Below are 12500 nucleotides of genomic sequence, written 5' to 3'. Positions count from 1 at the left end.
TTCATTTCTCGCTCAGTAATAGAATAGGTCAACTTTTTGTACTACGGAGGATAATAGATTGACATAGGCTAGTGCTTTTGCTGTTCGTTAGGCCAACTCATCTTGTTGGCCGACGAAAAGTAAATGTGGAAATATATAATAATATCTTCAATATTGGATAAGGATGCGGTCTGTCTTCACTTGTAGCCTGTGAGAAAACCCGGTTTACCTGATGTGATAGGTGCTTCGGAGCACGCAGCATTCTGGGCCAAGGGCACAAGGGCCACTGGCAGCATAATTTTTTTTTTTAGGTTGCATTACGGCCACAAAGGTGATGCCGCCGGGAAAGTCAAGGCATTATCAAGTGCTTGTCCAATTGTGAATGAGAGACTGATGAAGTTTGTACACCCTGCGCAAAAAAAAACAACAAAGCAGAGCTCATGCCTTTAAAGCAACTTTTTTTCAAATGATCATGCAGCCTTACAATGTATTAAAAATCTAAACTTATTGTCCAACGTTTGTAGAACAACTAAAGTTAGATTAATAACTCTAAATTAAGCATACATTTATTTGTTTGTTAAGCGCTCAACACAGAATAGCCCCATGTGTGGATGATTTCCTTTCTATTTTATTCAGCTATGTTCAATTGTGTTCTTCATACTATAAAATAATGCCAGCGAATTTTAAGCAAATCTTGTGTGCTAAATGAATGTCACGGTCGTTATAGCAATGAGACCAAAGCGCAGCGTGGTTTGAATGCATCTTCTTTTAATAAAGAAAGAACACTGAATGAACTATACAAAAACAACAAAACGAACGTGAAGCTATATAATCATAGTGCTGACACAAGCAACTAAACATAGACGTAGAAAATCACCCACGAAATACCCAAGGAATATGGCTGCCTAAATATGGTTCCCAATCAGAGACAACGATAAACAGCTGCCTCTAATTGAGAACCAATCTAGGCAACCATAGACATACAAAACACCTAGACTGGTTCCAAACCCCATAAACATACAAAACCCCTAGACAGGACAAAAACATATATCACCCATGTCACACCCTGACCTAACCAAAATAATAAAGAAAACAAAGAATACTAAGGTCAGGGCGTGACAATGAACTAGTGTAGCCCACAGCCATATGCCAGATCTGGGATTAACATAATGTAATGAACACAAGGGGAGACAGAGAGACGGTTTCAAGCGCAGGGTGCAGCAAGTGTTTATTGCAAAAGGACCACAGGAGGAGGGCAGGTAGCTGGGTCCAGGGGCAGGCAGAAGGTCATACACAGGAGGAGGGCAGGTAGCTGGGTCCAGGGGCAGGCAGAAGGTCATACACAGGAGGAGGCAGGTAGCTGGGTCCAGGGGCAGGCAGAAGGTCATACACAGGAGGAGGCAGGTAGCTGGGTCCAGGGGCAGGCAGAAGGTCATACACAGGAGGAGGCAGGTAGCTGGGTCCAGGGGCAGACAGAATGTCATACACAGGAGGAGGCAGGTAGCTGGGTCCAGGGGCAGACAGAATGTCATACACAGGAGGAGGCAGGTAGCTGGGTCCAGGGGCAGACAGAATGTCATACACAGGAGGAGGCAGGTAACTGGGTCCAGGGGCAGACAGAATGTCATACACAGGAGGAGGCAGGTAGCTGGGTCCAGGGGCAGACATACACAGGGGCCCAAAAAGGCAACAGTACAGGCAGGGAAAAGGATAGTAACGTAGTCCGGGAGATCAGGCAATAGGTAGGTAACAGGAAATCCGATAGGCCAAAGTACAGGCAGGGAATAGGCAAAAAAGGCGTCGTTAGTGAGGCAGGCAAAAACTATCATACACAGGAGGAGTAAATCACGGGAAAAACAGAGCTTTGAAAGACGTGTGTCACAAAACAAACAATACCTCAGTGATGAGGTGCAAAGAACTGAACTAAATAGTGTTTGATAATGACCTACAGGTGTGTGAACAGGTGATCAGAATTCAGGTGATTGGGATCTGGAGAGGGAGCTGCGTTCAGGGGGATCTACGTGTTTGAGAGTGTGGGCTGGAAAGTGAGCTGGAAAGTGAGCTGTGTTCAGGGGATCTACGTGTTTGAGAGTGTGAGCTGGAAAGTGAGCTGGAAAGTGAGCTGTGTTCAGGGGATCTACGTGTTTGAGAGTGTGAGCTGGAAAGTGGGCTGGACAGTGGGCTGCGTTCAGGGGATCTACGTGTTTGAGAGTGTGAGCTGGAAAGTGGGCTGGAAAGTGAGCTGCGTTCAGGGGATCTACGTGTTTGAGAGTGTGAGCTGGAAAGTGGGCTGGAAAGTGAGCTGCGTTCAGGGGATCTACGTGTTTGAGAGTGTGAGCTGGAAAGTGGGCTGGAAAGTGAGCTGCGTTCAGGGGATCTACGTGTTTGAGAGTGTGAGCTGGAAAGTGGGCTGGAAAGTGAGCTGCGTTCAGGGGATCTACGTGTTTGAGAGTGTGAGCTGGAAAGTGGGCTGGAAAGTGAGCTGCGTTCAGGGGATCTACGTGTTTGAGAGTGTGAGCTGGAAAGTGGGCTGGAAAGTGAGCTGTGTTCAGGGGATCTAGGTGTTTGAGAGTGTGGGCTGGAAGCAGATGTTACACATAAGGACAACTCAAGAGTATGCTATTCTGTTCTTCTGACATAGACTACATTTTCTTCATATCATGTTTCTTTAGACCTGTGTAAAATAAATAATGGATTTATTGTGAAGGTGTAGGCTATATTACATGGATTTATTAGACTCTTTAATAAAATGTAGATGTTCTAAAGGTCTGCATCAGTGGCTTGTTTGGAAGCCAGGAGATGTTAAATGTGTTTTTGTTAATTAAAGGATCAATTCATGTTAGACCGACAGTTTTTCGCTTGACAATTACCGGCTGACGAAATTTCGTGACCCTTCTTCTGACTCACAACTCCTAGCTAGATGACCTTGGATCATCTGTTCTGACTCACAACTCCTAGCTAGATGACCTTGGATCATCTGTTTAGAACGTCTGCCTTAATATCACTAGCTATCACCAGAGAGGAAGAGGCAAAGCGAGAGGATTTACCTCCGGCCCCAAAATATTTACCCCGCCGAGATAAGCAGACATTGTTTTGCATAGAGGTCTATGAGAGAGCGTTTAATGAGGCTTATTTGATCAAATAGAGAAATGTTTAGGTTGTTACAAAATGTTCTGATGCTTGTTCACATACCTATCTTCCCTCTCATTGGCTAGAATGGTCCCACCTGATCTCTTTTCCTCCCACCTGCCTTCCATCATTGAGGACATGTATTTTCATTGTTAGAGCGGTTACTTGAACATCTTGTCAATATAATAAATCATCTTTGCTATAAAGCCCGATCGATATGGGATTTCTGGGTCCAATACCGATTTTAATGTTTTTTTAGAGGTGGAATGAAAAACAGATTATTTATTTCACGCACATTGTGCTCCAAAGGTTTAACAAATACTCTTAGTGAACATTTTATTTGTGGTTTACAGGATATCCACCAAAAATCAACTATATCCTCTATAAATATGATAGAGATAAGATCCAAAACTTGTTTAGTGTAACTTCTTAGGTACAACTTAAAGATGTGTCTGTCTATGGCAGTGGATAAGAAGTAAGTTAAAGTGTTTGTGTTAAACCACCACAAGGGGTGGCTGGCTGAATGAATTCAACTTTGTCTCAAAGTCAATCTGAAACTACACCGTTCACGAATAAGCATTGAAATGCAGTAACATGCAGTTCATCATGTCACCACTAGGTGTCAGCCTTTGTCTTGAGTAGATTTACAACAGTGTTTACAACAGTCAACGGTCATGTAAACAAACACTTTAAGGCAAGCTTTGACAAACACAATGGTCCGTGCTACCTGGGATCCTTGGGAGGAAGAGATTGCTAGGACGGTTGAAGGTTGCATGGATTTTGTGGGGACGATCCCGTGAACAAAGGCTACAGAGACAAGCAGGATTTCTGTTATGAATGTGGCAGACAGTCTTCTGTTTCAGGAAGAGGAAAAAGAGGAAGAAGGCATTGAAGAGAATGAGGAAAGCAGAGGTTGAGGCTGAATTAGAAGAAGATGGCGATAGAAAGGGAGACAGGTGGTCAGAGACAACTGGTGGCAAGTACAAACAAAGTCAGTAATATGTCAGGTCGAGGGATGGAGGTGAAATGGAAGTGAGTGAGGGTGAGTTAACCGTGGAGGAAGGGAACTCTGAACCTACCAGGAAGGAAGGGAACTCTGAAGCATCCAGGAAGGAAGGGAACTCTGAACCTACCAGGAAGGAAGGGAACTCTGAACCTACCAGGAAGGAAGGGAACTCTGAAGCATCCAGGAAGGAAGGGAACTCTGAAGCATCCAGGAAGGAAGGGAACTCTGACCCTACCAGGAAGGAAGGGAACTCTGACCCTACCAGGAAGGAAGGGAACTCTGAAGCATCCAGGAAGGAAGGGAACTCTGACCCTACCAGGAAGGAAGGGAACTCTGAACCTACCAGGAAGGAAGGGAACTCTGAACCTACCAGGAAGGAAGGGAACTCTGAACCTACCAGGAAGGAAGGGAACTCTGAACCTACCAGGAAGGAAGGGAACTCTGAACCTACCAGGAAGGAAGGGAACTCTGAAGCATCCAGGAGGGAAGGGAACTCTGAACCTACCAGGAAGGAAGGGAACTCTGACCCAACCGTGGAGGAAGGGAACTCTGACCCTACCAGGAAGGAAGGGAACTGACCCTACCAGGAAGGAAGGGAACTCTGACTCTACCAGGAAGGAAGGGAACTCTGACCCTACCAGGAAGGAAGGGAACTCTGACTCTACCAGGAAGGAAGGGAACTCTGAACCCACCATGAAGGAAGGGAACTGACCCTACCAGGAAGAAAGGAACTCTGACCCTACCATGAAGGAAGGGAACTGACCCTACCAGGAAGGAAGGGAACTGACCCTACCAGGAAGGAATGGAACTCTGACCCTACCAGGAAGGAAGGGCACTCTGAACCTACCAGGAAGGAAGGGAACTCTGATCCTACCAGGAAGGAAGGGAACTCTGAACCTACTAGGAAGGAAGGGAACTCTGAACCTACCAGGAAGGAAGGGAACTCTGAACCTACCAGGAAGGAAGGGAACTCTGACCCTACCAGGAAGGAAGGGAACTCTGAACCTACCAGGAAGGAAGGGAACTCTGACCCAACCAGGAAGGAAGGGAACTCTGATCCTACCAGGAAGGAAGGGAACTCTGATCCTACCAGGAAGGAAGGGAGCTCTGAACCTACCATGTTGGAAGGAAACTCTGATCCTACGGAAAGGAAGGGATCTATGACTCTACCATGGTGTAAGGAAACTGGAGGTCTAAGTCAAGGGTCATCGTTGGGACTTCTGGTGTGTCACCCAAGGTGGTGTCTGGCGGGTCCCAAGGAGAGTACTGGAGGGCCCCCTTAGGCAAGGTCTGGAAAATCTGGAGGTAATCTGGAGGGGTCTTTGAGACTGGAGCTAGCAGGCAGGTTCCACCAGGCTGGGGCTGACAGCCTGTTCTAATAATTATATTTCTACGTGTGGTGCTGCTGCAAGGAGTGGGGGGTGTTGCCTAGGCATTAGTCCTTGTGGCCACAGGCTGGGCCTTGACATAGGCAGACTGAACTTTGACAACAGGGCTGATCCCACCAGGGGATCAAGGCATTAGTCCTTGAGGCCCCAACACTCAGGCTGCACTTGACATCTGGAGTAGCTTCAGGCTCTGGCTCCATCCTAGGAGCAGGGGCTTCCAGGGGAGAGCAGGTAGAGTCTTTATGGCTTAAAGCTTCCAGGGTAGCAGGCAGTCGAACCTTGGGCACCCGAGCATCTGTCTCGACCAACAAGGGGTTCCCCACTGGGAGGAGAGGACAACGTCGCAATGGCAACCAGACCTGGACCCAAAGCAGCGACTGGAGAGGGAGTCTCCATAACCATTGCTAGTCGATGCTCTGGCTGAGGAAGGTGCAGAATGTCCACTATAGAGTTTTGTCAAACTGGAAGGGAGCTAGGCTGCTCTGGAGAGCAGAAGTGGACCCGGTCCTCTGGAGAGCAGAAGTGGACCCGGTCCTCTGGAGAGCAGAAGTGGACCCGGTCCTCTGGTGAGCAGAAGTGGACCCGGTCCTCTGGTGAGCAGAAGTGGACCCGGTCCTCTGGAGAGCAGAAGTGGACCCGGTCCTCTGGAGAGCAGAAGTGGACCCGGTCCTCTGGAGAGCAGAAGTGGACCCGGTCCTCTGGAGAGCAGAAGTGGACCCGGTCCTCTGGAGAGCAGAAGTGGACCCGGTCCTCTGGAGAGCAGAAGTGGACCCGGTCCTCTGGTGGCTCAGGCCCAGGGGGCCTAGAGGGACGTCGATCAGGAAAGTAGCTGGGCTTCCCCGGGGGAAGTGGTGATGCCGACGCTCTTGCAGACAAGACGTAGGCTCCAGCTGGGGGGACCTGGCGTGACGTCGATCTGGTGAATAGCTGGGCCATCTCGGGACACAGTGGAGGCCGTGGGGCCCTGGAGTTCTGTCTCTCAGGAGAGTAGTCTGGCTGTCTCGGGAAGTAGCGGCAGGTGGTGGTACTCCCACGGCGGTGACAATAGCTCCAGCCGGGAGGGCCTTGAGCGGTGGCGGTCAGGAGAGTAGCAGTGGTACCGGGGGCTCCTCCTGCGGCGGTGACACAGGCCTCAGCTCATCTTCTTCTGGGATTCTTTGTGCGCGAGGGGGGAGGGGGGGGGGAATTGCAGGTTAACTTCCAACTCCTCTTCTGGGTACTAGAACATCTACTCTCTAGCCGTGTCAGAATCCGGCTCAAAGGACCATTTAAACCCGGCTAGCTGGAGTTCGTCTGAGCTGGTTGGCTTCTGAGCCCTCACCTGCTGTGTACGTACTGCTGCTTCGCTACAGGCTGTCCGGCTGGAAGAGTTCGGATACTTCTCCTTTCAAGGGTTTTATTCCTTTTCTTCGTCACCACACACACACACACACACACACACACACACACACACACACACACACACACACACACACACACACACACACACACACACACACACACACACACACACACTTTGATCTTGGAATAGCAGTTGAATTGTTGTGGTTCTATAAGTCAAGAAAATGGTCAACATGTAGCCTGGTTCCTCTCTAGGTTTCTTCCTAGGTTTTTGACTTTCTAGGGAGTTTTTCCTAGCCACTGTGCTTCTACACCTGCATTGCTTGGTGTTTGGGGTTTTAGGCTGGGTTTCTGTACAGCACTTTGAGATATCAGCTGATGTAAGAAGGGCTATATAAATAAATGTGATTTGATTTGATTTGATGTAAACCGTATTCGTTAAAGAATTATACATATGCAATATAAATAGGCTATATACACATGAATGAATAACCATATCATTACACTATTATAACACAGATATAAACAGGAACCTAAACATGAATCTAAACGATAAACCGGAGAGAAAGATAGAACAGGAGAGAAATAAACCAATTACTCGACTAGACAACAGAAAGATTTATGGCACCCCCCCCCTCCCCGCTCCCCCCTCCCTCTCTCTCTCTCTCTGGTGAAGCTGTCATCTGAATCTGACAGGGTAAAGATCTTATCTGATCTGCCTGGAGCCCCAGAGTCGTAAATTACAGTGTGCAACATTAACAGTAAATGGCTACGTTGAGAAGTGCTGCGGCAGCATACAAGCAACAACAAGAAACTTCTGCATTAATAACCACCTGTGTAACCAATACAATAATAAACAACTTATCTGTAGGCAATATGCAGAGCAGTATTGACAACACACTTACATTACAGACTAGCACGACAGTAAAGTAGAAAATATGGCTGCAAACTTATCGAGTGGTAATTTACCTGTTAATTCACAGCGTTGTAAAACTCCAATAACAACCCCCCCCCCCCCCCCCCATGCAACTTAGAGAACTGGGATAGAGGGGGCGGAGACAGCTGGTGGCAAGTACAAACAGAGTGAGCAGTCTGTCAGGTCGACGGCTGGAGATGAAATGGAAGTGAGTGAGGGCGAGTTAACCGTCGAGGATGGAATTATAAGGATTTTTTGAATTTTCGTTCATCCACAACCGCCGGGTTCTGTGGTTATACGGCCCGAGTGCGTTTCATACGATAACAATTTAAACAGCCGAGTGGCACAGAGACCTGGAGTCTTCCACAGGGGATCCCATTGGACTGTGTTGCTTTAAAACAGGCATGATAAAATCACCATGTAAATGTCAGGGCTGAGTGTGTGAAGGAGAATCAGTGAGGATCAGAACGAGTCTCGATTTGACTTTGATGAGCAGCAATCACAGAACCATCAGCTAACGGACTCAGGGGAAAGAGCTCTATTCAGGAGATAATATGATCGTGTGTGTGTGTGTGTGTGTGTGTGTGTGTGTGTGTGTGTGTGTGTGTGTGTGTGTGTGTGTGTGTGTGTGTGTGTGTGTGTGTGTGTGTGTGTGTGTGTGTGTGTGTGTGTGTGTGTTCTCCTCCAGAGATAATAGGATAGGCTATTAAACCTTATTAGAGCACGGACACAGAGAGCAGATCTAACCACTGACCTTTTGTCTCTTCCCTCTTCTCTCCTCTTCTCTCCCATCCTCTTCTTCACTTATCCTCTCCTCTTCCCTCTCCTCTCATCCTCTTCTTCACTTATCCTCTCCTCTTCCCTCTCCTCTCATCCTCTTCTTCACTTATCCTCTCCTCTTCCCTCTCCTCTCTACCATCCTCTCCTTCACTTATCCTCTCCTCTTCCCTCTCCTCTCTACCATCCTCTTCTTCACTTATCCTCTCCTCTCCACTACCATCCTCTTCTTCACTTATCCTCTCCTCTCCTCTCCTCTCCTCTCCTCTCCTCTCCTCTCCTCTCCACTCATCTCATCTCCTCTCCTCTCCTCTCCTCTCCTCTCCTCTCATCTCATCTCCTCTCCTCTCCTCTCCTCTCCTCTCCTCTCCTCTCCTCTCCTCTCCTCTCCTCTCTCTGGCTCAAGGGGAAGAGGAATAAGCCAGGACTGGAGACGGCTGGTACTTCAGAGGCGGGTCGTGGGCGAGGAGGAGAGAAAAAAGCCATCAAGTAGGTCTCTACCTGTATGTTGCATAGGAACACCTGGGTAGTGGGGCCAATGAATAACCACAACATGCACTATCTTACCTTTCAGTTGGGTTCAACCCTGAATTCCCCACATGAACACTATGGTAAAACTGGCAGCTGGTATTGGTAACTGGTACTGGTAACTGGTACTGGTAACTGGTAAGTGGTATTGGTACTAGTAACTGGTAACTGGTACTGGTAACTGGTAACTGGTAACTGGTATTGGTACTGGTAACTGGTAACTGGTATTGGTACTGGTAACTGGTAACTGGTAGTGGTACTGGTAACTGCAAACTGGTATTGGTAACTGGTAACTGGTAACTGGTAACTGGTATTGGTACTGGTAACTGGTAACTGGTAGTGGTACTGGTAACTGCTAACTGGTATTGGTACTGGTAACTGGTAACTGGTACTGGTAACTGGTAACTGGTACTGGTAACTGGTATTGGTACTGGTAACTGCTAAATTATATTGGTACTGGTAACTGGTAACTGGTAACTGGTAGTGGTACTGGTAACTGGTAACTGGTAACTGGTAACTGGTATTGGTACTGGTAACTTGTAACTGGTATTGGTAACTGGTAACTGGTAGTGGTACTGGTAACTGGTACTGGTAACTGGTAACTGGTAGTGGTACTGGTAACTGATATTGGTACTGGTAACTGGTACTGGTAACTGGTAACTGGTAACTGGTACTGGTAACTGGTAGTGGTAACTGGTAACTGGTAACTGGTAACTGGTAACTGGTACTGGTAACTGGTAACTGGTATTGGTACTGGTAACTGGTAACTGGTAGTGGTACTGGTAACTGCTAACTGGTATTGGTAACTGGTAACTGGTAACTGGTATTGGTACTGGTAACTGGTAACTGGTAGTGGTACTGGTAACTGCTAACTGGTATTGGTACTGGTAACTGGTAACTGGTACTGGTAACTGGTAACTGGTACTGGTAACTGGTATTGGTACTGGTAACTGCTAACTGATATTGGTACTGGTAACTGGTAACTGGTAACTGGTACTGGTACTGGTAACTGGTATTGGTACTGGTAACTGGTAACTGGTAACTGGTAACTGGTAGTGGTACTGGTAACTTGTAACTGGTAGTGGTACTGGTAACTGGTATTGGTACTGGTATTTGGTACTGGTAACTGGTATTGGTACTGGTAACTGGTACTGGTAACTGGTAACTGGTAGTGGTACTGGTAGTGGTACTGGTAACTGGTAACTGGTATTGGTACTGGTAACTAGTACTGGTAACTGGTAACTGGTAGTGGTACTGGTAACTGGTAGTGGTACTGGTAACTGGTAACTGGTATTGTTACTGGTAACTGGTACTGGTAACTGGTAACTGGTAGTGGTACTGGTAGTGGTACTGGTAACTGCTAACTGATATTGGTACTGGTAACTGGTAACTGGTATTGGTACTGGTAACTGGTACTGGTAACTGGTACTGGTAACTGGTAACTGGTATTGGTAACTGGTACTGGTAACTGGTAACTGGTAGTGGTACTGGTAACTGGTAACTGGTAACTGGTAACTGGTAACTGGTATTGGTACTGGTAACTTGTAACTGGTATTGGTAACTGGTAACTGGTAGTGGTACTGGTAACTGGTACTGGTAACTGGTAACTGGTAGTGGTACTGGTAACTGATATTGGTACTGGTAACTGGTACTGGTAACTGGTAACTGGCACTGGTAACTGGTAGTGGTAACTGGTAACTGGTAACTGGTAACTGGTAACTGGTAGTGGTAACTGGTAACTGGTAACTGGTAACTGGTAACTGGTACTGGTAACTGGTACTGGTAACTGGTAACTGGTAAGTGGTATTGGTAACTGGTACTGGTAACTGGTACTGGTAACTGGTAACTGGTACTGGTAACTGGTAACTGGTAACTGGTATTGGTAACTGGTATTGGTAACTGGTAGTGGTACTGGTAACTGGTATTGGTACTGGTAACTGGTAACTGGTATTGGTACTGGTAACTGGTATTGGTAACTGGTATTGGTAACTGGTATTGGTAACTGGTAACTGGTAACTGGTAATACCAGTTACTAGTTACCATTACTAATACTAGTTACCATTACCAATGCCAGTTAGGAGAACTAATACCAGTTTCCAGTTACTAGTTACCATTACCAATACTAGTTACCAATACCATTACCAGTACCAGTTACCAGTACCAATAACAGTTACCAGTTCCTAGTTACCAGTTACCAGTAATTACCATTACCAACTGGTATTGGTAATGGTAACCATTACCATTGGTAATGGTAACTAGTAACTGGTAACTGGTATTGGTAATGGTAACTAGTAACTGGTAACTGGTACTAAGCTGTTCAGCTGAAAGTCCAAAACCAAGAGATGTGAGTTATGGGGAATATGATGGTTTAATAAAACAGTTTGATGACAGGGCTGCCATATCAAAGTAGCAGTGCATTATGGGACAGTATGTAACCCTATTTGATTGCAGGGAACCTGGAAACCAACATTGTTTGTTTACAGTCATTTGAGTGTTGTTGTTGATATGTTGCTGAGAGACACAAACCAACCAGGTGGTTAAGATGCTGTTCATGATCACAGCGTGGAAGGGAAACGTAAATATAGGATTTAACCACTGTAGATTGGTGCTTCATTTATCTCCCTTGTGATTGGTCCTGCATTATCTCACCTGACTGTGCCAAAGGACGTGTTGTCGAGGACACTGCATTTCACTGGTTGTCATCCCCCCCCCCCCCCCCGTAAGAGATCCTAGCAGGGAGTGTTCCTAGGTACAGCACGTCTACAGCTAAGACACCGTGATTGTGTTAGTTGTTAAATATATCTACCTCTTACAATGCTAAGGTGTTTAGAATGGAGCTGGAGTATAGGTCACTTTGACTATAATGACGCGAGATTGTTATATGACGTTTAACATTATAATGGTAATTATACATTTAAGTAGCCTTTTCAGTTGTGTTTTTAAAACGTCCAACACAGCCGTTTAAAAAAGAATCTCAATATCAAATAATTTCCGGGGACAAATTAGGTACCTTACAGTGATTTGTTTTCAGTTAAAATGGTCAAAAATAAACAAAAATAGCTTCTTAGCAAAGAGCTATTTCTCAAGCAAGAATGTTGCTAGGGACTGTCTGGGAGTGGTCTGAATGGGGAGGGGAAAACGGAAAACGAGCTGGTATTGGCAGAGAGGTTTGGAACTCTCTTTCTTATTGGTCTATTAGCTCATTAATGGTGATCTCATCAAGCAGGTCAAAACTCCATCCTATCAAAACAGGCAGAAATGTCAGGTGTTCTTTTCAAACAGCTCTGACACTAAAAGGGAATTATCATAATTTTCACAATTTCACACTATTATTCCAACCTCATAGTGTGGAAATATAAAAAATAAGAAAATCAGATTTTTAACTGAACTGGGCCTTTAATACTGCTTTCCTGCATGCTGGCAGGCTATATTCATC

At 46.3% G+C, this 12500-nt stretch overlaps 1 protein-coding gene across 4 annotated transcripts in view; it reads left to right on the top strand.

Moving 5' to 3' along the window:
• The window catches only part of LOC129856189 (synaptotagmin-7-like), a 371304-nt gene that overhangs the window by 203082 nt on the left and 155722 nt on the right, over positions 1-12500 (top strand). For all 4 annotated transcript variants that reach the window (XM_055924304.1, XM_055924306.1, XM_055924303.1 and 1 more), the window contains exon 3: positions 8943-9025. In XM_055924304.1, the coding sequence (XP_055780279.1) occupies positions 8943-9025 (83 nt within the window). The remainder of the gene's footprint in view (positions 1-8942; positions 9026-12500) is intronic.

Source organism: Salvelinus fontinalis, chromosome 5, assembly GCF_029448725.1.
Source record: "Salvelinus fontinalis isolate EN_2023a chromosome 5, ASM2944872v1, whole genome shotgun sequence".
NCBI lineage: Eukaryota > Metazoa > Chordata > Actinopteri > Salmoniformes > Salmonidae > Salvelinus > Salvelinus fontinalis.
Note: the sequence above shows the minus strand (reverse complement) of the source record. Positions and strands in the feature narration are given on the sequence as shown.